The sequence below is a fragment of the Parus major genome, chromosome 1A (assembly GCF_001522545.3).
Source record: "Parus major isolate Abel chromosome 1A, Parus_major1.1, whole genome shotgun sequence".
NCBI classification, from domain to species: domain Eukaryota; kingdom Metazoa; phylum Chordata; class Aves; order Passeriformes; family Paridae; genus Parus; species Parus major.
In genome coordinates, this window is record NC_031773.1 from 23,319,212 (window position 1) to 23,343,570 (window position 24,359).

The 24,359-nt window shown below is 39.2% G+C and overlaps 1 protein-coding gene across 7 annotated transcripts in view; it reads right to left on the reverse strand.

Moving 5' to 3' along the window:
- Nucleotides 1-24,359, reverse strand: part of MET (MET proto-oncogene, receptor tyrosine kinase) — an 89,691-nt gene that overhangs the window by 57,230 nt on the left and 8,102 nt on the right. For 4 of the 7 annotated variants that reach the window (XM_015628897.3, XM_015628905.1, XM_015628899.3 and 1 more), the window contains exon 2: nt 11,902-13,116. In XM_015628897.3, the coding sequence (XP_015484383.1) occupies nt 11,902-13,101 (1,200 nt within the window). In that variant the 5' untranslated portion in view covers nt 13,102-13,116. Of the gene's footprint in view, nt 1-11,901; nt 13,117-14,902; nt 16,117-24,359 lie in introns of all 7 variants that reach the window. The other 3 variants (XM_033514456.1, XM_033514458.1, XM_033514457.1) reach the window with 1 other exon arrangement.

Genomic DNA, 24,359 nt, shown 5'->3' on the forward strand with positions numbered 1-24,359 from the left:
TAAGGCTGCTTCTCCAAGAGTCTGAGAATTTTTGTGCTGCAGAGCCTGCCCAGTAACGCACCTACTTCTGAAACTGTTTCCTAGAAAAAGATTTTCTAACAGCAACATGATTTTTTACATGAAAATAACAATTTGCAATATTCTTCCCCCCACCTATTTTCACCACCTTTTGCAGAGATAAGACACTAAAGTGGAAAAGAAGCCAGAGAAAGAAAAGGGAGATAAGTGAGGAAAAATCGGTTTCTGATTGTATGTTTAAATGAAACTTTGGGGAAGAAAGATTTTGATAATTATTCAGATTATTGTATTGATCATTTATGGTTCAGGCATTATTTCATCTGATCTCTATATGTCTCAAGTGTACTAAAATAATAGCTACATTTTCAGGATTTTCTCTTTCATTTTGGGAACAGAGACTGTATGTTTTTAATTTTCATTGGAAAAAGTCTTGCACAATACACTGTAAGTTATCTCTGAAGAAGAATATAACCTCCTAACAATTCAATAGAAATCTATTAACCGATAATTTCATTATTATTGATATTACACCATCTGTTTTGGGGACATTGTATAAAGATAATAACCAGGAATCCCTTAAAGGATATTTAACCAGCTTAAATTTGGAAGTCATGTAGCATGTTCTCACCTGTGACATACTTTATGAATAAACATTTAAGAAGATTATAAAGGATCTTCTTAAGGATGGTGGTTCCCTCTGTTGAAATCAATAGTGAGTTTAATTTCTCTTATTTTTTTATTGATTTGTTTTTGTCACAAACAAGTTTTAAAAAATCTTTTAGGAAACTTGAATGAAACCTTTTCAAGACAGTCAAAACAGTTCTTTTTACTAAGTCAAATAGATCTGCATCATACCCTTAAAGAGCATGGAGGAGTAAAATTTTATTGTCCTCTTTTCTAGATTCAGATGTCTTTCTTCAAAGTATGAAAAGGAAAGCAACAAATGAAGAATTTCTTGTTGGGCTAACTCTGGTGAATTCTGGACTGAAATCCAAGGCAGTGAAATTACTATCAACAAAATGTTCAACCTAGTAGCTCAGCCCTTTGCTGTTGATTTGTGATGCTCCTGAGCTGAGCCCAGCAACAGCACTGGCAGGTGAGGTCTTCTGTGGTCCCTGGGAGTTGCAGTCAGCCCCGGTGCCAGCTTTTCTGAAGGTGCCCTGCCTGTCAATTTATTGTATCATTTAGATGAAAGCATACATCAGACCAAATAAGCAGTTGAAATCTCTGTGCAGTGTCTTAATGTTATAGAAAAAAGGGTTCTAAATTAGATCTGGTACAGCAGTGACTTAACAGTTTGGTTATCCACATACTAAAGGTTTTACTGTATTAGTTTTCTTTTTAACTGTTAATATACAGTGTATTTTGTCCAGCAGGAGCTGAACTAATACTTTGAACTAGGAACACTGAACACACTTTAAGTATTTTTTAACCCAGTGTTTGACTGGGTTAAATCATCAATGGGCAAGTTTAGCTTTTCTTTGTTTTGGCCACCAAACAAGCTAAAAGCTGTATTCTTTTGCACTCATATCCTACCCAGTCTAAAAGTATTTCTGAAACATCTGTGCAGATTACTCATACAATGAGTATGAATAGTTCAAGTGCAGAAAGATGTAAAGTTTTCATGCTTTTTGAAATAAGGCAGATTTCTGATTTTACCCTCCCCCAACATGGGATCTTTGCTCTTTCCTGTAACTGCTTTTTTTCCATAAGCAACGACTTTGGAGAGAGATGTTTCTGTGCTAAGCTTAACGCACTTCCTCCTACATAGTCATTTCAGCACAATTCAAACATCCTAACAAGCTGCCTCATGAAACCTTGTTCAAGATCTTTGGAAAAAGTGGCTAGATTTTCCTGCTTGCCCTGACACCTTTCTTAGCTCCTCCAAAGTCAGCTCAACCACAAAGTCAGCTCAGCTTTCCTCAGACATGCCATAATTTTGTCTATCTGCTGAAGAACCTGCAGAATGTTACACATATGGTTCTTACAAAACCTGGTGCTTCATGGATTAAGTATAATGTAGGGTTGGCTGTTAAGAAATAAGGAAGGCTTTGATCTTTGAGTAGAAATGCAGAGATTAAAAGGCTACTTGGAAAACTAAAGGAAGATCAATAACAGGGAAAACTTTGTCAAAGACGCTGCTTTAAATTAACACTTTTAAGCCTGGTTCTCTCTCTCTTTCTCTCCGTCTCTCCCTCCCTCCCTCCCTCCCTCCCTCCCTCTCTCCCTCCCAGTATACACATAACTATCCATTTGGCTGTCAATGTGGAAAAATAACTGATGTCAGATGATGCACTCTGGATATGATGCCAAGTTCCACTGAGAAATCACACAACTATTGAAATGGATGATTAGAGCACGAGTAAGTGCTTGGGTTCAGCTATATTGCTTCTCTTCTAGGACAAGAGGTGCCAATTGTGCCTGTGATTCATAGAGAGGGCTTTGTTACTGTTAAGCTGGCACAGGTGTGCTGCTGGAATGCAGTGAGGTGTGAGCAAGCCCTGCCTTACAGCTGTGTCCAGAAGGCTAGAAGATAATTAATGTTATCTTATTTGTTCATATGGGAAGTTGTGGTGTTTTGGAATTTATCCTTGATTTGGTCCACAGAAGACAAACGTGCCAAAAAAGTCTCTAGACATCTCTGAGCTGAGGTATCAGGAGCTGCCACTGTTTTGCAGCTAACTGATGGTTTAAATGTCATATGCAGGGAGCATAAAAATAAAATATTTCAGATGGAGTTGCACATTTGAAGCCAGAAGTGCAAATCAGGGAAGGAATTAGTACAGAAACTAATGAAAATCTCAGAAAAATACCTGTCTAGGTTGGTGTCAGAAAAATGATCCAAAAGTCCAGTCTCTAGCCTGAATATTATACCCAGGGGGAAAAAAAATCCAAATATCTTTTTGTGAGCTTTTCTCTAATTTGCAGTGATTGCAAATTGAAGAAACACTCCTCCAGGCTCCTTCTTCCAGAGCTGGTCAAAACCTGCTCTTAGTTAAGTGCAGTGCTCATATAGAAAGTGATATTATGTATAATGTCTTGATATTATGTTTAATGTCTTGAATAAACTGGAAATCAATGACTTAATCACTACAGAACATTTCATACTGTCTTGTGAGCCACTTGGAGGACATCATTAAAATTTAATTTGACAAATTGGAGAAATGGTCTGAAGGTAACTAGGTGATATCTCCTAGTGCAATCATAAAATAATGCAGTTATGCTCTAAAGCTCAAATAAAAGTAGGAATATGCATGAGTTTTATTTCCCGTTGGTTTGTTTATATGACTTTTAACTTCTTGGCTGTCAAGAATCAAAATTCTAAGTATCAGCTTTCTTTTTCTGCTATGAACACTGAGATTCTCTCTCAAAAGAAGTGGTCACAAGAACTAACTGCATTTCTCCTTTCATAGAATCAAATAATTCCTTAGGTTGGAAAAGATCCTTAAGGTCTATGGCATAACATAGGGAGTAGGGAGAAATAAGCTATTGTTAAATTACCTGATCCAGATGTCTGCAAAAGGCAAAAATCCTTTCCCAAAGAAACTACTGTAGTTTTTCTGAATGATGATTCTACATAACAAATTGGGTACCAAGACCATTAAAACCTAAGAGAGTGTATAAGTTCCTTATCTTTTCTCTTGTGGAAGTCAGTGTATTAAGATGAATAATCAAACTACAATTTTCAGAGTGGGTCCTAAAGGAATCAGACACATAATGGTGAAGAATTTACATGTACAGCAGAGTCTGAACAGGAAGAGTAACCATGAGGAACACAGGAAAACCTTATCATATTTTCCTCTTTAAATATTTCTATATATTTTCAGCCAATATAGCTTTGCTGTTGTTGATACAACTTAATTTTCTGGGTAGTCTGCATTATTTCTCTTCAGGTGAGAAGTGCATTTGATCACTGCTTCTCTCCACTGAAAATACAGGAATGTAATTCTGGCACAAATAATTCAGTGAAGCCAGATAGTTGTCTGAGGGTGAGAGTGACTTGATCATGATCATGGTAATGATGGTTCTTGTAATCCTAAGGAAGGGAAAAATGAATCATATTGAAGGGCTCAATTTTGCCAGTGGAAGCCAATCCATGTGCTAAACAGTTCCCATAGAAGCAGAGCCACAGCGCTTCTGGTCTCCTTGACTGGTGAACAACACCTTGAGGGTGTGTGGGTGCTGTGAACTCAGTCCAGTGTTCGTGCAGGACAGAACATGTCTGGGACAGGGGACTGGGTTCTCTGCTTCTAAGAACCTCTGCTGAAGCAATGAAGCTTTACTCTAAAAGCTAGAAGAGTTTCTTCCTCTTTTTGTTTTAAACAAAGAATTTTTCCCCTCTTCTTCCTTCCTTCCTCTTCTTCCCAATACTATTCTTGTATTTGAAAGCAATTCAAAGAGTTTTATATGGAATACAGAGAAAGCATATCCCTTTCTGAGAATAAAATTTTTGAAAGAACTCCATCAGTGTAAGTTTTTTACACAGCGTCTTTTCAGTAACTCTTAATACTTGTTGCTTTGATCTACTCCTAAAATGAGATGGGGAAGGAAGTCACTGTACTGATGCTCCACTTAAGGGAATAGGTAAAACAGCATCCATGTTAAATGTAATTAGTTAATACAAATTAAGATGATTTCATGTTCTTTTGTCAAGATCATTCAAAGAGTTATTTGCTTTTGTCATTGAACAGTACTGCATTAGTTCTCATAATCTGGTTAGTGCATTAGCACTAAGTAAATCCTATTGATTCAGCGGACAAAATGGACCTAAGTAATCTTTGTATTTTGCTGATTTCCTTTATATTAATTCAGCATTTAACTCAGTATACAGATTATCAAAGAAGAGGTGTTGACTAATTACACATTTTTAAGAAATAAAGTAATGCATTTGAGATATTGTGCTGATGAAAGCAATTTTGCTGTACATTTATAGTGTCTATTACGTGCATTTTTCATAGAAGCCCTTTATTAACATGGAAGCTGTGGTAAAATAGAAAAGCTGGGAATTCTATCTAGACCAGCTATCCAAAGATAATGCTGAGTGTGGAGACCCTTATTCCAACAAAACATTACACAGCAACTGCATGTCTAGCCAAAACAGTGGTGCAAGACACATGTGGGACAGAAAGAAGTCAAGACACTAGAAGAAAATCATGCAATCTACCCTCATTTCCACAGGCTGTGTACAAAAGAAGGTGACATCTGCCCTACAGAAATTAAGAAGCCATTATGACTTACTGCAAGACCACTTCTCTTGCATTTTTTTGTTTTCACACACCCTGTAGACTGTGCAAATAATAATTTCGTATGGCTTACACTTGTTTTCTGAACCATTTATGCCATGGATCTTCCTCCTCAGCATTATTATTATTTTTTATATTTACTGTGGGATTTGATTCTGGTTTTACTTGTATGTTTGGAAATGAGGAGTAATTCCACCTCTGATGCAAAAGCTGTCTGAGATCAGAAACCCACATGCCACCTACAAAGTTTGAGTAACACTCAAAAGCTCTCTCCTGGATAATAATTACCTACTGTTGCTTTAGTGAGCAATAATGATGGCCAGATGTGGTCCTGAGTCAGAATAAGTAGAGTAAGTAGAAAACTGCTGAGGTAAGGTGGGTGCTGAGTGAGCTGAAAGGCAGATGTCTGCTTTGTCAGGACTTATGTGTCTCCCCATTGTTTGGCAGCAGAACACGAGAAAAATTCATTGCTAGCTTAGATGTGTCAAGCACCTACCGAAGCCAGGTGGGATGAATCCAGGACTTAGATCTGCACACAGTGCACTGCATAATCAGCTTCTCTTTCTCTGCTTAAATTTTGCTTAAAGAAATCCAAGCAGATCTTTCAGAAGGGGCTGAGATGGCCTCATTGCAGAATAGTCATCAGCAGACTTGATGTGAACTTAATCTGGGATTAAGGAGTCCTAGAATTTGGTCTGAACCCAGGAAAAGAGACTCACATCTGAATATTATACATCTTCAGGGAATGTACTTAGTATTATATAACTACTAGTATACATTTTGGACATCTCTTTTTGTGGGACTGTAAAATTTTTCTAATTTGCAAGGCTACACAGGATGAGAAAATTATACCTTGTCCAGTTCTAGTCTTTGGATTTATTTAAAGGCCTTCAGAAACTGAGACATAAAGACCACATGAACAGACATCCATTTTAACAAAATAAAAATTACTTTCTGCCTGAAATGATATCTGTGCAATTCCAGAGAAAAGCAGCAGAGTCACTTTTCCACACTAATAACCGATAGGGAACCCTGCCTTCAGTGGAAGAATTTGATTAAAAAGTCTGGAAATGGAACATTATTAGTAACTCTGGCTGATAAAGCTGTGCCCTTTGCAGAAAATGGTAGTTTAACGGATTCTACTTTTTCACAGAGAAATCCAGCTTTCATCAAGAAGATGATAAAAAGCAGCAGCACTAAGAACCAAGGAAAGATAGGTCCCCAACTGGGCACCAGGAGAAGGAAAACTATAGTTTTTGCAGCCATCTAAGAGGTTAGCCCCCAAACTCCATAGCACCTGGGGCTCAGAAGAGTCTGAAAAGGTATCTACCACTAGGGGTGGTGAGGTACTTTCCAAAAAAACTCCCTGACCTGCCTTTTTCCTTGTTTTGTCTTTTTCTCAGGAACTCCCTTATGTGGGTGTCCATGTGGCCAGTCCCAGAGGTGGAACAGCCCCTAACTCTGCAGACAAGTGTTTGCCAAATCTGGTTCAGCCCAAGATAACCTTACCCAGACCCACACCCATGTTCTACAACTCATACCGGTGTTCCTCCTTTAACACAGATTAATTGGAGACCAGACTCTCCCTGCAATCCCTTATGCCAGGCTGTTTGCCCCAGTCAGGTCCCCCATGGCCAGGTGGGTAGGTGGCCATGTACCTGCTGGTGGAGGGGATTGCTGGTGAGCACACCCTGCCTTGCACTCCACTGGTACAGGCACAGCAGAGACCCCCAGTACTGCCAGCACTTAGGGCAGAGAGACAGTGAGGACAGAACAGGAATGTTCTGAGGCAGCCTATCCCCTTATTGGTAGGGTTTAAGCGTGTCTTAAAGTGCCAGTGCACTCTGCCCATCATTCTGACCTCCTCATTTATTGTTCTGAGACGTCAGAACCCCACGGAGGAACTTGCATACAAATGTGAACAGATTTTGTGCCCAGGCAGAGTGCTGTATGCCGTCTGATATAGCATTTCCAGAGGAATAAATGACTGAACTAATCTAATGGATTCTGGTGCCTGACTTTTAGGGAAAATACTCTGTCACATCCTACTTGCAATATAAAAACATCTCCATGCTGTGAGATTATCTAAGTAGTTTACAACCACATATTTTAATCAGAGATATGCGGTGTTATTTTTAAACCTGCCAAAAGTTTATGCCAAATGGTGTGGAATATTGCAGTTAAAGGGCCTCAAAAGAGTTATTTGTCTCTGTTTATTTTATTAAATATTCTTAGACACAGCCTTAAGAGGACAGATCAATAAGTGCCTTTGTGGTTTCCTGATAGAAGGCAGAAATTATTTTCTTCCATTACAATATAAGCATAACCTAATTTTACTCATCTATCATGTGTGTAATGGTAATAAAGAAGCATCACCATGTGTTTATTTTACCCTCACTTTATTTTTTGTTTTGGTGATCTTCTGTTTTCCTTTCATGTTTTCCAACTGTTTATGCCTTTGTTTCACAGGAGCTGTGACAAGTCTAACTTCCTGGGAGCACGGGAGGTGGCAAAAACCTGTCAGTTGTTTCTCTTTTCCTTTAAGGTCTAAGTATTTTAGGCCTTTACCTGAACTTCACTGTAGAAAAAATAAAGACATAAGATCTTTACAGAACTGAATTTGGATTTCATTTTTATAGGTGTTTTATCATGTAAGTCCATAATGATTAACGTCAGGTAATTTGGTTTGCAATTGTTTAGTATGTAAGAGATGCAGAAAGGATAAAAAAGGCTTGTAAAATTTTGATCTATCTAATGACAACTGACTTGTATAGTTGAGATTGTCAAGGCTAAAATCAACTCATCTTCCTCACCTTAAAAATCCCATTTAATCCACAGTAAAGATGCACACTATTGGACTATGTCTGCAGATGAAGTAAATGTCTCCTCATCTAAGCAAACCTCTGCTTTGAGGATACCACACTGGAGCTGATAATGACTAACTGACCAAATAAACCCTGCTTAAAGACTACAACCAGTTTTCTCTTTGTTGTGGGAGATTCCTGCACAGTGATTCAAAACCCCCCCACAGCAACTACCTCTCGGATATCTTTGTCCTGACTCGAGCAATAAAACCTCCTTACTATTACTCCAAATTTTTCTTTTAATTCAAAGCCAGTTCTGTTTCCATCTTGCTGTCATTTAAGTGTCAGCCAGCTCCTCACTGAAGGAAATTATTAGGCAGTACTAACTGGTCACAGCTCTGCTGCAGTACATCTGACATCAATCAGATGCTCCATCGGATTCACTTTTCCTAACCCTGACTTCAGTGAGCCCAGGTTTTGGCTTAATATGTATTACACTTAAACACAACTGGAAATGTTTTATTTTGATTTTATGAAATTTTCCATGAGCACTGGAGTAAGTAAAGCACAGTTGTGTCTGGATTTATATTTTGTGGTTGGTTGACTTTGCTCCTCAATTAAGTTGTAACAGAGACTTTTCCCATGGGTGAGCAATATCTTTTTCAATCCTTGTGAATCCTTCTGATGTTTAGACAGGTACTCCTCAAATTTCATCAGTTTCCATATCCTGAGCCTATATGGGACCTGTGTCTGGATTCACACCTGAATTCACATCTTTAAAGTTTCTTATTGCTGAGGCTGTAAGGAAAACTAACAGAAAGACAGACCTAAAATAGCACGACCACATAAAACTTCATTCCTTTAGAAATCAAGGCCAAAACAGAACAAATTTTGCCAACCACATCAAGATGAGTGAAAGTTTTTCTTATTTTTGCTTTAAATATGATAAGAACAAGTTGAGGAAGTGTTTCAGATGTACCATTCAGGTTTATTTTTATCTAACTCTACCGTTAGAAACCTCAGATTAAACAGTCTCTAGGGACTGCCACTTGAAAAGATGGACTACCCCGAGTCCAACAAAATTATGTACAATTGTCTTATGGGACTTTTTTTGATAACATGAAATGGCTTTCATCAATCAGACTCTAACTGTAAATTATCAGAGAGCATTTCCTTGCAAAGAGTGCAAGAGGCTCATTTTTCTTTTTAATGTTGAAGTTAGTGGTATACCATATTCACTGCTGGACTATTTTCACTGTCCTATGACTTAATTTTTCAGTGGTCAGTGCCTTTCACTTGCGTGAGTCGTCTGTGGTTTTATTCTCTGGACATCAAAGAGGCAGATCATCTTGGCTACATTACAAAAACAAGTTTTGAACTTCACAAAAATAAACTGTGACAAACTCTCAGATTTTATAAAAGCTTTCTTTTAAGTTGAAGGTGACTTACAAAAAGGGGGAAAAATGTTTTATGTCCTCATGTACACATTTACAATGTACAAAGAAGGGCCTAAGAAGAGTTAAGGGGTTTGAGACTCTTTTTTTATTAATTATTATTTAATCTCCAACAAAATCAGGAAAGACCAGATTTGACATTTTTGGGACAAGCATAAAAAATAACGTGCTTTTCTTCTTCTGCATGCTCCTTCCTTTCCTTCACATTCCAACCCTTCAGGTCTACTTTATATACCAGAGAAAAACAGGTGTATAAAGGATGGTTGGCAAATTCTTGCCAATCTTTTTGTCCAGTTGAAGCCTGAAAAACTCAAAGGACACTTTTTACTGGAGCCTCAATGAGTCGTCTGGAACAAGGCAAAGGAAATGGAATGGCAAAGCTTGACAGTCTTGATATTTCAGTGTTAAGGAAACAATCAAGGCAAAAATTTCTGACAGCCTTTATGCCATTTAAAAGAACCACAAGAAATCATAGAAACATTTTTCCCTTTATCAATTTAATGTAGCAGAAATCAGAGCTCTGATGACATTTCTTGAAAATAGGCAACTATAATAAACATGTCGGCAGTATAAGACATTTATTCTGATATGCAAAGCAGCAGCAGACTCTGGAAAAGCTTTTGAAACACAAAAGTACTTCACAGCATGTAAAAAGCAGCAAATTATTCTGTCAATATTTTAACAGTATACTTTGCTTTGAAGAGATCACCTTATGAAATGGGTGTATAGGCAAGTGCAGAATGAGATAAGTTAAAGGCCACGAGCTTTAAAGACAGTCATTCACAAATCATATACCCCAGGAATACAGAATAAAGTACTTTCAGAGAAGGACAATATTTCTTGTTAAAAATGAACTGAAAAATGAAAAAAAAATAAAAAAATAAGAAAAATAAAAGGATATTACTACCTGAAATGAAAAATTAGGACAATAACACAGTAAAGAGAGATAAGCTACTGTGATGAATGTTTGCTAACTTGTTTTTAGTTCCTGAAAATTGCCTGTTCCCCTCCCACAAGAAAGGGAATGAAATGCTATGTCTCCTGGGCTGATCTATCAGCATGCACTGGCAATGCTTACATCTGTGTTGAGCACCTGGAACCTGCTATAAGGAGTCATCCCCCAATGGCCAAGGCTGCTATGGTTATGCTCAGTCCACTTCAGAGCTCCTCTGAGCATGTTCCTGCAACTGGGGAGAAGCCACAGGGTCTCTGTAATGGGTTCTTCTCCCCAGACTGCTCTGTGTCACCTCTGCAGTGGGGAGCAGCCCTTCTCTTTGACAAAATAGACTCCCACTTCCAACCAGGGCATTGTGTCAACATCCTAACCTGATGCCCTGTGCTGAGCAGCTGTGCTAAAGAGGACACTGGTGATATTTGGGGTGAAGAAGGCACCCACTCTCACTTCGAGCTATCCCAACATGGGATATGGCAGATACCATCTGCCTGTAAATGCAGGTTGAGCTGTTCATCTGTCCTGACACAGGCCTCATATTGGCTGAGCCTTGCCTCACCACAGAGGCTCTGGCCCTCTGGTAGAAGGCAGCATGCCACCTCTGAGCTCCAAATTTCTTGTATTGGAGAAAAGAAAGCTCCCCAGGTAAGATATTTAAGCGTCTTCTTCATAAGCAGGTGACTGATTGTAAGTTTTAATGTTTCATGTTTCAAAGCAGCTGTTCAAAGTACCCAATTCCGAGATTCTGTATTTCTTTTAAAAGACCTGAAACCAGCACAGATACTGGCCAGAAGGTGAAAAGAAAACTTCTGTGCTTCCTCTGCTCACAGTATTTCATATGGTTGGAGAGGATCAACCTCCTGAAGTCATGGTGTACAGAAATGCAACCCTCTCTCCCGAGACCACCTGAACCCTCATTCAGATACAGATTTCACTGACACTTCTTTCATGCAGAAAACTCATGTCAGTCGGACTGCTTCTGTACCAAGCATGAGTAACTACATTACAATCTGGCTTTTCATGGCATATTCAAAACCAGCTCTTTCATTTTTTTTTCTGAGAAGGGCAGTGATTCAGCATTAACATACTTTAAAGTATGTGATGTTTTTCAGGGACTCTTCAGTGCACAAGAATATGAAAGTTTATGATTTTTTTTTAAATATCAAAAGAAATAACTGCCTAAATGTTCCATTTAGCTGCATCATAGCTTTGCAAGCAAAAAAATACATTTTTTAGCCCCATAAGGACCTCAGTGATTTTTATACTCAATTTACAGGAACTAATCCTTTTAGAGATAAGCAATGCTGAGGAATCTGCAATGATCAGGGAGTTACATTTTGTAACTGAAACTGAAGGGATGGATGTCTGGAAATGGAATAGGCAAAGAGAGAACAAAAGTCCCAAAATGTAACAAATCAATTATCACTTACCCTGTTCAAGCAGTATTTGCTCTCTTTCCCATAAAAGTGTTGGAGACATTTCATGTTCTGCTTGTCAACAATCTTGTTGAAGAACTCGTTGATGGTTCGCACAGAGACGGCGCAGACAGCAGATCGGTTGGTTGGTTCAGAAGAGTCTGGTTTGCTTTGTGCAAAAACACCATAGAGGATATCATCATTGAGCCCAAGGCCCATTTCATGTGCTAGAGCTGCACCAGGCTTGCTTACATAGGCAGCTTGCAAAATGTTGAATACCTCCTTCCGGATGGACCTCTTTCTTCGCTTTTCAGTAAAAATGCACTCAAGAGGCATTTCCATGTAGGAACGCATCTCTGAGTCTAAAGTGCAGAAGCGGATAATTCTAGTGTGAAAAGATTGTGAGTCAAGAGTTTCTCTCTGTACAGTCAAAAAATAGACAAAGTGATCATTTTCAAAGGCATGGACATACCTAATGGGATACGAGTCACGGAACTGAGGGAGGATATCTATATAAGATTGATCTGTGAGAAACTCAAAACCATCCTGTGTTTCTTTTAATCTTCTAACCGATATCGAATGCAGCACATGGGGAGGCTGAAATGTAGATGTCACAGTATTTCCAACAAAGAAGTTGACAAACCTGTCCTTTTCGGTCACCAAAACTTTGGTTCCTAAAGTGCTAACAACACAGTCAGGACAGTTATCTGCTTCTCCATCCACCTGGGGTGAGTACATGCAGTGCACCTCGCTTTCAATGTCAGCAGGGTTGTCAGGGTGAATGATGTGACGGTGGCAGATGCCTCCGGACACACTACCACAGCTAATGAGCTGATCATCATAATAAGTTTCTAAAAGCAGTGCCATGTTGACATTATCCTTCCATATGCTGTTAGATAAATTGGCTTTATCTCGGCAGTCTTCACATGGTGCACAGTCAGGGTTCTCCAAAACAGGCCCAGTCTTGTACACAGAAATGTTCTGGAGAGTTTCATTTAGTACATAAATCTTATTGACTGCTCCAATATAAACATGATGCTTGTATAAAACTACATTCTGAATTGGTGTGTCTGCAATGAAGTTAGGAAGATCATATTTTACACCAAGATTCATCTCTGATTTTTTAGCTGCTTCTTTGCATTGTCCATGGCTCTTCTGCAGCAAGGCAAACAGGAACACGATAAACCCAGAAGGATGTGCAGTAAAAGGCTTCATTGTCAGAGATCTAATCTGTCAAAATATATTTAATGGAAAAACTGGTTATATTCCATATACTAAACCATCAGTTTATCAGACAACAGAAATCCATTTCTAGGCTGCATGTAGTAGCTGAACTATTTCAGTTTAAGAAGTGTTGCAACCTTGTTTAGTGTCATAATAGTTGTGCTAGAAATGGCTACAATCACTGTTCTTTCTGGGTACCCATTTCACTGCCTTTAGAACAATCCACAGAAGGATTTTCTTATGATGAATTTCTCAAGACACCTCAGCATGTTGTAAAGCAGCAAAAGAGAGAGGACTACTTCCACAATGGCATTTAACCAGCTGACTGATATGGTTTAGAAAAGGATGGTGCAGACATAGCTGAAAGCAAAACTACCCAGACACTTAGGACACAACAGCACACAATGCAGCTGGAGCACATCAATGTGTGCATATAAGATATTTGCCAAGTTCTCAAGGAGCTGAACAGCTGATCAAAAGTAAGAAACAGAAAAGACATGAAATAATGTGATGGTTTGAGTTGGAGTGGACTTATATTCTGTTGATATTTTTGATTAACCAAAGAAGAGACACTTCTCCACCAGACCAAAGGAGGAAACCCCACTCTCTCTCCCTCCAGCTCCCCAAATCACTGTCTTTCATAAAGGCCTAGTTTGGAAAAAAGAATGTCTTTTTTCAGCCAGCCCTACTTCTTGGAATAGTCATTCTCCCTAGTGTTGACAAGGCTTTGTAATGTATTATTAGAATATTCTATGCATCATGTGGTGCTTGGCATGTGCAAGCTGTATTTTAGGCCCTGTACCACAGCAGTAAGTCACTCTGGTGAGCCTTACAAGATACAGGCCTATCGCTGTATTGTAAACAAAGGGCTATCAAGTGACCTACAGCCATTAACGATGAAATCAAACCACCTAGCACTTCTCTCTTTTTTTTCTGTCTCCACACAGTTGTTTGATGTGGCTTGAAAAACCAAAGGCAGATGACTTGTGTGATATTTCACCCCCTTGAAAGATCAATGAAATGAACTGTGGTTATGAGCGTTTCAGCGCAGTATCCACACTATGCCCTGTCACACCAGACATTTTCTATCAACATCATGACACAGTTGCTAAGCCAAATTTAGCTTCTTCATGGAGAAAACAATTATGCATTCTAACAGCAATATGATCACATACTTTGGAAAAATCCCTCTAGTTTGACTATAGTTAGGCAATTGTTGCTAATCAAGAAATGCTTGTGACCACCAAGAGAATTTAAAATAGATGACCTCGAAAATAACAAACGGAATAATAGGAATGTGTAGCAACTTTTTATTTCATTAGGACTTTATGCAAAATGAAAATATGACTATAGAGCAGAGCTGTTTCAGCTGTGTATATATCCAGTGTTTTCACTAGACTGGTTAAAACAATCCATCAATAACCCTTGTGGTGCTTTATTGCAGCATCCACTGAATTCTGTCTGTGGTTTACCTCTTTAATTACCCAAAATAATAGGTTTTGGAAACTAACTGTTCTTCCTCCCTGTTATCTGATAAGAATCATGATTGAAAGTTTGGGATAAAAATCAGAAACACAGGCTATTTGCAAGTATTAGCTGGTAAAAACAAGTCACACTTCTTGTACTGAAATATAAAGATCTTCCTTCAAATCAGTAACATTTTTCTGATACTAATTATTGATAACAGAATCCTGGAAACAAATCTAACCTTGATTTACATTTGAATGAAAAATAAAAAAGAGTAGGGATATTGCTAAAATTAGAAAACAGTCCCAGTACACAAACTGCTGACCTCCATATTGTATAGGGCAGGAAATTGTCTTCTCATCCTCTATAACATCTTGCTATCATGAAGCTTTTCCTGGTCTGTGCTGGGATGAAACCAAGAGCTTTCAAAGCTTGTGTAAAACACCCAGAAGTCACACATGATGTAAGAACAATCGTGTTCCCATCCTGCCTGGCCAGTGCCAAGTGAAGGTCCCAGCACTGGGGGAAGTGGGAGTGTGATTTGTCTGCCTCTTCTCAACCAGCACTTCCACCCAAGAAACTGCTGAAACTGATGCATGCCTGCAGGTTCACTTCTGATGAGTCAACATGTTCTGACAAATAGTAGATTAAGCAGAAATTTCCAAAAGTTCTCTATTTCTGACACCAGGCAGAGGTAGGTATATTGTTTATTGCAATAAGTTTAAAAACCACTTAAGAGAGGTGGCCCTGCAGTGGAGAGAGAAAGCAACAGGAGGGACAAGAGTTGCATGAGGATGAGGCTGATTGACTACCAACACAGGAAAAAAAGATGGGAGGAAGGTTACTTGACAGGCACCTTATTTGTTGCAGTATACTCTGTGCTATGTTGTTGTTTTAATGTTCCCAAATACATTTCCCACCCAATATGTCCCTCAGTCTTCAGTTTACAATTGTCCCTATTCTTTCAGTGTCTGAAAAAGAGGATCCCTAGCTGTCCAACAACCAGTACCAGTGTGTACTGCAGGGGTATTTAGAACCATAAATACTATCTGACATATTCTTTCACTCCAGCCATATTTTGGGATATGATGCCAGTATCCTCCTGCTCTGCCTACACTCAGTAAAACACCACTGATTTCATCTATGCTCTGGAGACAAAAAATTCCACCTTAGACTACTTTAGCAAGTGAGGCTGGAATGGAAAATTTAATAGTAAGAACAAATGTGGGATTCAGTGTGATGTAAAGGATGCCAGGAATAATAGGTACTTTATTTTACCACTATAGGAAGGAAAATATGAGCAATAAATGAAAACCAAGTCATCTTTCCTCTTCTATTTGAGTCTCAAAGTGCTTTCCTTTGTATACTTTTGAGATGTTTCAAGCATCCTCCCAGAGAGAAATCTTCTGGTTCCAACCAAAGGGAGGCTCTGGCTCAGATTTATGGGCAGCTTTCTAGGGAAGATGGTTCTCCACAGTCCATGTCTCCAGCATACTGTGAATCCTCTCTCAAGGTGCCAGGTATCAGAAGAAGCATGGCCTAGGGTGAGACATTTATAGCTTAGGGAAAATACAGGAATCATGTGAAGAGTACTATGTACTTTACAGTCCTCACATCATATAAACACTGCTGCTTCTTACTCAGAGTCTCATGACATTTGGTGCCTCTTCCCATCTGCACCTTACCCAGGTTCTTTCCCTGTTCTGACACTCCAACCTCCAGCACAGAGCTTCTCTTTTGTGACCTCCAGGCCAGGTCACTGCAAATACACTTCACCTGAATACATCCTGAAGGAGCAGATACATTTTTGTGAATTAAAAATTCAGTCTTTCCTCTCTTCAAAGTTCCAACAGCTTTCTTTAGCACACACTCAAATGTAACTTGTTGGACTTAAAAAGTTTTGATGAATTAGAACTCAAATACTTGTACTATAGATACAGGTCAAAGAACTAGCTGCTGTCTATCAGTTGCAGAAGGAAAACAAGAAAACCTTTTGTTTCTCTACATGGTTTGAATGATGGATGTTGTTCAATCTTTTGTGACCTTCCTGTGACATGTGTGTGTGTCCTTCATGTGTCTACAGATGACTTGTAAGTTTTGGCCTGCAATAGCTACCAGAGAGCAATAGCTGTGCATGGATTATTCCTTTTGTAAGAGATATTTTTTAAGTCAGCGTCATGATGTGCTCATTTTTCCATCCCTCATCAGATAGGAGCCAGTAAAACTGATGAGAAAACAGATTTTGGTTAACCATTGCAAATGGTTGGTAATGATGTGTCATATTAGCGTGATTGGAAACCTCAAGTGCTATGGCTGGTGCTTTGAGTGTTTTTGTACCATTAACAGTTTCTCAATGGCAATCTTCTTCCTACAAGTTTCATTCTCTCTAATTATGATTTGGGTGATAATTTGTAAATATTATCATGTCTCTCCTTTGCACTGTTTGTGACTGTACTGACAAGTCAGGCCTGGCCTTATTGTGGAATAATGTTCAAGCTGGCATATGCAAGGAAGCCAGAAAACACAGCCACGAGTGTTTTCCTTTCCCTCATTTCAGAAACTTGGGTCCCATTTATCTCTAATCACAAGCACTCCATGGATATGCACAAGCTCAGACAACATGCTGACATGAAAGCGTTTTGTAGGTTGTTTGGTGCATCTCATTTTTCCTTGCTTTATTACAGAAAAGGAAATGACAGCGTCCTCTATCCCACAGAGAGCGTGTTTGTACAGGAACATATTTAGTCCTCAGATAGGTCATTTCAGGTTAGCTAACAGCACAGCCATGTTAATTCATGTTTCAAGAACTCTATTTTCAGCAACCCTCTTTAAAGTTGATAGTATGGTTTTATACTTTTTCCAGTAGGACAGTACATCTTGTTACTTTGGTCTCAGACAGAGTTGAGGTGGCAAATTTATATAGAATAACCCTAATGACTACTCCTCCTGACACTTCAGTTTGCTTAGCTATTTTGGATTAAAATCTGTGCCAGTGCAGGATCTGATTCCCTGTAGTTCAGAGGCTATGCCATGGAGAGAGCATCATCATTCAAGAGGACAGGGAAAATGAGAGGGGGTGATGATAACAGCTCCATCCATGCAACTTTAATAGGCTATTGCAAATCTGTCACCTCACTGGCATCAGCTTCAACAGATTAAGCTCACAATGGATGTGTCCTCATCAGACTTTTCAATTAACCAATTGCATCTGTACACAAGGTTGATTATATGTAAAACACCTAGTGAGGGTAATCTGTTTTCTAAGTTCAGAGGTAAAAAAAAAAAGTTTTAAAATCTGAACTTAGTTACCTTATGACAACAGAGAGAGCAAGAAAATTGAGTAAATCAGCAGCAAACAAATTATCTCTGAGTTGAATTCAAAAGTTGAATTCTGAGTTAAAATTCATGTTCCCCTGTCTACAACACTTTTTCAGCTCTAGGTTAGGTCACTCATCCTGACTAGGGTCGCAACATAATTTTTCCTACAGCATGGTATGCACTCTAGCACAATGCAATTTTCCAGCGTATAAAAAACTTATTAGCAGCAATTTAGGTCCTATATTCATTCACAGCAGAGCTGGGAGGTTTCTATGGTATTCCAAGAGGTGTGTGTGCATGCAGATGGCTGATGGGGAAGAGCTGTTGGGCAGGGCACAGTCTAGGCAATTGCTGGAGGATCTACCATTAACTAAATCCTCTACATACATAGTGCAGTCATGTGTGTTAAGAAAAAATTGCTTTCATTAACAGGTTCAACTGATCTGTAAGCCTTTCATTACAATATTCAAACACATAAAAAAGGAATTTAAATTATCCCTGCATAAAACACACTCTTTAATATACATAGTCCATTGCTGGGTCCAATATACCATTATAATTCACAGCAGCTATGAAAAGAAACATTTTTGTTGTTTAGCACATTTATTTTTAACAGGCTTTAAACCACAAGAACACTAATCTAGCTTTTGCAGTGGAGAAAATGCTATTCTTACACTCATTTGACTTATTTTTTGGAGGTGTCCTGCAGTGCAGTAGAGTATTTTATTTGAAACTTGGTTCAGAACTCAACGTCCTAAAGCCAACTCATGTCATGGGTCTCTAGCACAACTGGATTTATTTAATCATTTTTTGTTGTGATGGGCTACAATGACACTACTGGTTCTTTTGTAATGAACCTCAGCAAACACTCACTGACATATTACAAATGAGTGGAACAGATCAAGGGCTATATATTGCTCAAAAAGATTAATTTAATAGGTGGAATATAGCATTTCTTGCAACTGAAATTTCTCATGTGAGGAAGTAGTATTAATTTTAAGGGCTGAGGAATCAATTCCACAAAGAACATGCACTAGAAGTTTAAAATCTACATAGAATAACTGAAAACCAGGAAGGAAATACCCCAAAAAAGGTAGAACCTTCACTGTTTCTTCATGTTTATATTTGCGGATTGATTTGGATCTTTAAATAGAAGCTTTCCACATCTGGATGATAAGGATGGATGGATTTTTTTTAAAAAAAATATTGCATTGTTTAACAATAACAGGAAAATAGAAAGCAAACTTTGAACAACACAATTTCTCCATCCTGGTCACCTGAAATGCAAGTCAGCAACTGTGGAACTTCAGTAAGAAAATAACTGATAATATTGTGGCACTTTACTACAGTTGAAATAAAATAAACCCAGTTCTAGCATAGACTTATCATAGACAGCAAACAGTTCAGCCTGACAACTGACATATGAACATCTCACTGAGTCCAAAGATTCAGTACAACTAGAGAAAGAGCTATGTGTGTGTGAGTAGAGTAACATGCTATGCTTGATATAGCACACTTCATGACTATAACACAGGGCAGTGTTGGTCTTCTGGTTCAGGTTAGTGCATATGGAGATATTTGGTTGTCACTTCAAATTTTTCATGTTTGAACAGACTAATTCATCTCCTACCTATTTTCACCACATATGCAAACCAAAGGCCTTTGCCAACTTTTAGTGAGTTGAGATAAATGCAGACACGCCCTGGTGGACTGAGGAAATCACACAAGCTTGGGTCAAGATCCAAGTCTGTTTCTGGTGTGATAAAAACACCTTATAGTAGGAGAAAGAAACTTACTTGCATTTCTGAGTTGATCCTGTTGATCAACTTCTTTGCATGAGTCTAAGCATTTTGTGGTTTTCTGTACCGAATGGGGACAAGTGTAATTTCCTTGGAATGTAGTTCCTCCTTTTGTAAAGAGCCAATTTGGCAAACCTGGCTGTAAGCACAGTTTTAGCTCAATTCCCTCAACTAGTCTCAGCACTTAGATTTCCTACTTTATGTTTTATGGTTGTCTACCTGAATTCTTGTACTGAAATGCAGAGCATATTTTGGAAACCTTTCCTGTCTTGTAAAGCTAACAGCCTTCCATACTGTGATAATTAAAGGAATGGTGTGGGTCATAAAAATGAAAAAGATTAAAAGGCAGATAGTCATGAGTAACCAAGACAGCATACAGATTTGATCTAAATGTTCTAACAGCAATTATGAATGATCTTGATGCAGGACATTTCCTGCAGTTTAATTGTCATTTGCTGCTAATGGTTCTTAGGAGTCCCTGAGATAATAACTCTTCACAGCCAAACATTAATCTCTTACAAAAAAAGAAAAAAAAGAAGTTCTATATGTCAATCGATACCGATGGTAAAGAATATTATATGATATAGGACAACTGCACCAAAATAGTGATGATAAGGTATATTTTATTAGAATGGTACCAATGGATCTACAAGCCCACCAGATTACCAAGTTTCCTGCTAATGTCATAGTAAATATAATAATATCAGCAACTAAAACCCAAGAAGTCCCTGAATTCTTCCAAGGTGTGGTACAAATACCGAGGATACTAAGCAAAAGAAATTGTGCTGGCTCTGTGTTTTCCTCTGAAAGAGCTGGCAGGACTGTGTCAGACAGCAGCTTTCTGCTTGGTGGGCACACATAAAGCGTGCCACTGTGTGCCATGACTTCACCCTTCTTGGTTAATGTGTCTCCAAAACCACAAGGCAAATTAGCAGCAAAACTTAGGGTTTCCAAAAGGTTGCTGATGCCTTGTTGATACACAGCTTGTCAAGCTGAAATGTCATGGTCAAACTGTGCAGTGTCCCAACAAGATCAGCACATCTGTACAAGTGAGCTGGGCTCACAGATTTGGAGAACTGGCCCAAATGCTGGAATGAGACCCTCAGCTCTCCTTTATTCAGCCTGCTGAGGGTGGCTTGTCCAGGGAAAGGAAAAACAAAAAAAAATTCTGTTTGTGGACCTGTGTCAGCACTGTACAGAGGACTTAGGCCTGCCTCCAAGTCATCTCCTTGCATCTAGGAACTTTTGTGGGGCTGCTGAACTGGTCTGTTCTAGCACAATCCTTTTGTCTGCATGTGTGCTGGAAAGCAGACTGCACTCCTTCCATGCTCAAGCTGGCTTCACAATATATAACCATGATTGTGTAATGCTGTGTTTGAGATAATCAGCCCTGCCAAACACAAACCACCTCTATGCAAAGCTTTGGTGGTCTTTACCCCAAGTGAAATTGTGGTGCAAACACTCAAAACAGCTACAAACAAAGCTGAATTGGCTGTGTTTGTAAATTTGCTAGTGAAAGCAATGGGGTCTTTATTTATGGCTCAGCTTCATACATTATCTGATACCAAAGTTAATAACCTGATGGTCTACTTAGCTTCATAGCGGCTTTTTGATAATCAAACAGGAACAATGTCAAGGATAGTGTTCATTTCCCATCTGTATTTGGTTAAGAGGTTATGACCTTTTCTTTTTAATGCTGACCCTGCTTTTGTCACTGTAAGTTTATGTTATTGCAGTGCACTTTAACTGATGCCCTACTTTCACTCAGTTTAGAAACGGAGTTAATGACGACTCATTGGCATGACGGCTGCCTTGCTGTGAACCTGTGATTCATGATAGCTTTCCAAGGACTTTATGGTATTGGTGTTCATAAATCCCGAAATGGCCTGGGACCAGCCTATCTGACATCCTGGCTCTCACCAGAGGCAACAGTGTCACAGCTGCAATCAGGAAAGTGGCTGATCTGTAGCAGCCCCAGCTCCCTTTTTTTTTGGCAGATGTCCCTCAGCAAGGGTCCATCAGCCACAGTTTTTATTTTGAAATATTGTGTTGACCTTCAGAAGATGCTGAAAACCTCAATAGTTTGAAGAAGGAGTTCAGGGATGGCTGAGCAGTCTGAGTTTTTCTATCCTAATGGGATCTTTTTTGTGTTTGCTTCTGAAAGGATTTTTCAGCTGGTTCATTTACTTCCTTTCAGCCTGTCCTCTCTCCTCATTTGGAAAGATATGGGAAGCTTAAATGTACAACTGTTGCTCTTCAGAGGTTCTCATTTACACTGGGCCCAGAATGAGGTTTTGGACTTGTTCAGACCCTGGAATGCTTCCTTTGGAAATCTGGAGCCAGATTCAAGGAGTCTGTGAGATAAGCAAAGAGGCTGTTTTCAAACTTCAGAGGGTATTTACCTTTCTCATAGGGGTGAAATGAGGAGAATGAATCCATTCTTACAAAACACCTCCAAAACACAAAAGGCTTAGCGCTGGTGTTTACTACAGGCATAGCACAGAAAGGCTGAGATGTACAATGGTGCCTGCCATTAAGGGGCTGATTTAAAACCGTGGTTCTCATCCCTGCATGAACAGGCTGGCCAAAGGTCTAAATCTGTGACTAGGGCTTGGCTCTGCTGCATTCGCCCCCTGCCCTCTCTCTGCAGCCCCTGTCTGCACTCTCCTGCCCTTTTGCCACGAGATCCAGCAATCCACCACCCCATGGCCATTCCTCACTCTCCTCCTCCTCTTCCTGTCCTGGTGGGAAGATGCAGACTGTGGAATGCAAGTCCTCCTAGGCAAAGTTGTCCTGATGCTTTGGAGCCAAGCCAGCTGGGAGGAAGAGAGGGGATGGCGTGTGGTGCTGGAGGCTGCCTTTCAGCAGCAGGACCTGTGCCTGGCTCCATCCTGTCTGGGCACTGCAAAGGAGCTTGGCTGGGAGCTGTAACCCAGCCAGGACTGAGAGTCTCTTACTGCCCTGTCTTCTCTTCCAGAACTCCAGCTCAGGTGAGATCCAGGGAATATTCAACACAAAGTGAAGACACTGGTTAATTTAAGCACCTGAGAGCTTTGTGGCCAGTGAGTGCTAGCTTTTTAGATCCCTTTGTTGGACTTGTGCCCTGAACTCACTCTAAACTCCATTTTATATGCCAAAGCAGCCTGTCTGGATCTTCCCCATAATATTAAGCTTGGTCTGCTTATCCAAAAGAAAAATAAAATGGCAGTGGTTAAATTGGAAATTGGTGAAACAATTGCTCCTGAGCATGATGTTTTACTAAACAGTTGATATTTAATTTCAATATTCTGGACACTGAACAAAGGTCACTGTCATTTAGTAGGAGTATTTTCTTTTACATCCCTGGTCCTACTAAAAATATTCAAATTTTATTGTATTATTTATTATCACTATATATGTTATATATAGTGTTATATATATGTTGTGTTAAGACAAAAAATATGGACTACTTGTGATTAATAATTACTCAATGAAGCATTTTAATTGAACAAAATACAGTTGTTTTGGGTGAGGATGGACAGATCTCAACTCTTGCACACCTGGCTTTCACAGAAAAGCCTGGTTTTGGACCTAAGCTTGGTCAGGATAAGCTACATTCCTTCACTTTGAAGCCATCATCTTTTCCAAGACTTGACTCCACAGTCTCTATGCAAACATTAGTCTCATTGATTCCCGTGATAGCAGAGCTGACTAAGGACTAGAGAACAGGGTGCTTAAAACAGGCTGAAAGACAGATCTGTGGCAATGACAGAATCTCAATACGACCTCGTTTAAAATGAGCAATAGATGATACAGGGTAAATACTGAGATATGGAGATGTAACAGGAATGATTGGTGCAGAAGAGTGAATCTTTAAAATCTTATATATTGTTAATGAAGATAATAATTACTCTTTACAGAAAGGCTGAATTAACCAACGCTGCATTTCTAAGTAACCAGCTAATGGACAAAGGCATTATCTTTCCATAAGTCTTTGAAATCCCTATAAACCATGAGTAGTCAAATATTTGACTGATGGGCTTTTACCCCTGTTAATAGCATGTGATGGTCTCGGTAAATAACATAACTTTAGATTTCCCTCTTGCAGATGGGGAAGGGGTACTTTCTTATTTTTAAGCCACCTCTTATTGCTCCTTGCTGCTTCCTGAAAGGCTTTTTGTACTGTGAAAACAATTCGCTGCTTGTTACCTTATTTTTGTGCACTGCAGGGGATTTTGGGTGCCCACACTCTGCTCAGATAAGCAGGGATCTCTCCCACTGCAGTGAGAGGAACTTTTCAGCCATTCTGCCTTACCTGCAGACAGAGGCTGGCAATTGAAAACAAACAAACAGAAATGCAGCTCAGCCATCTTCAGAAAGCAGCAAAGTTGTCTCTGAGCTGTACCCCATCTGATTTTATCATGGCAGCTTACATCTGAAGAAGAGCAAATACATACTTATTTTTGTTAAGGCTTTCAGGAGGAAGGAGAGAAAACTCCACAGAACTGGAAAACAGGCCTTCTAAATGAAAATGACCACACAAGGTGTTTTCCCTTCTTTAGCCCTGAATGAAAATCATGGGCTTCAGTTCTTAGACCTGCAATTAGGTCATTAATGATTTTTGTGATTTCATGTAGCTTGTGCTGACTTTACTTACCTTCTGTCTGGCTCTCACCTCTCTCAACT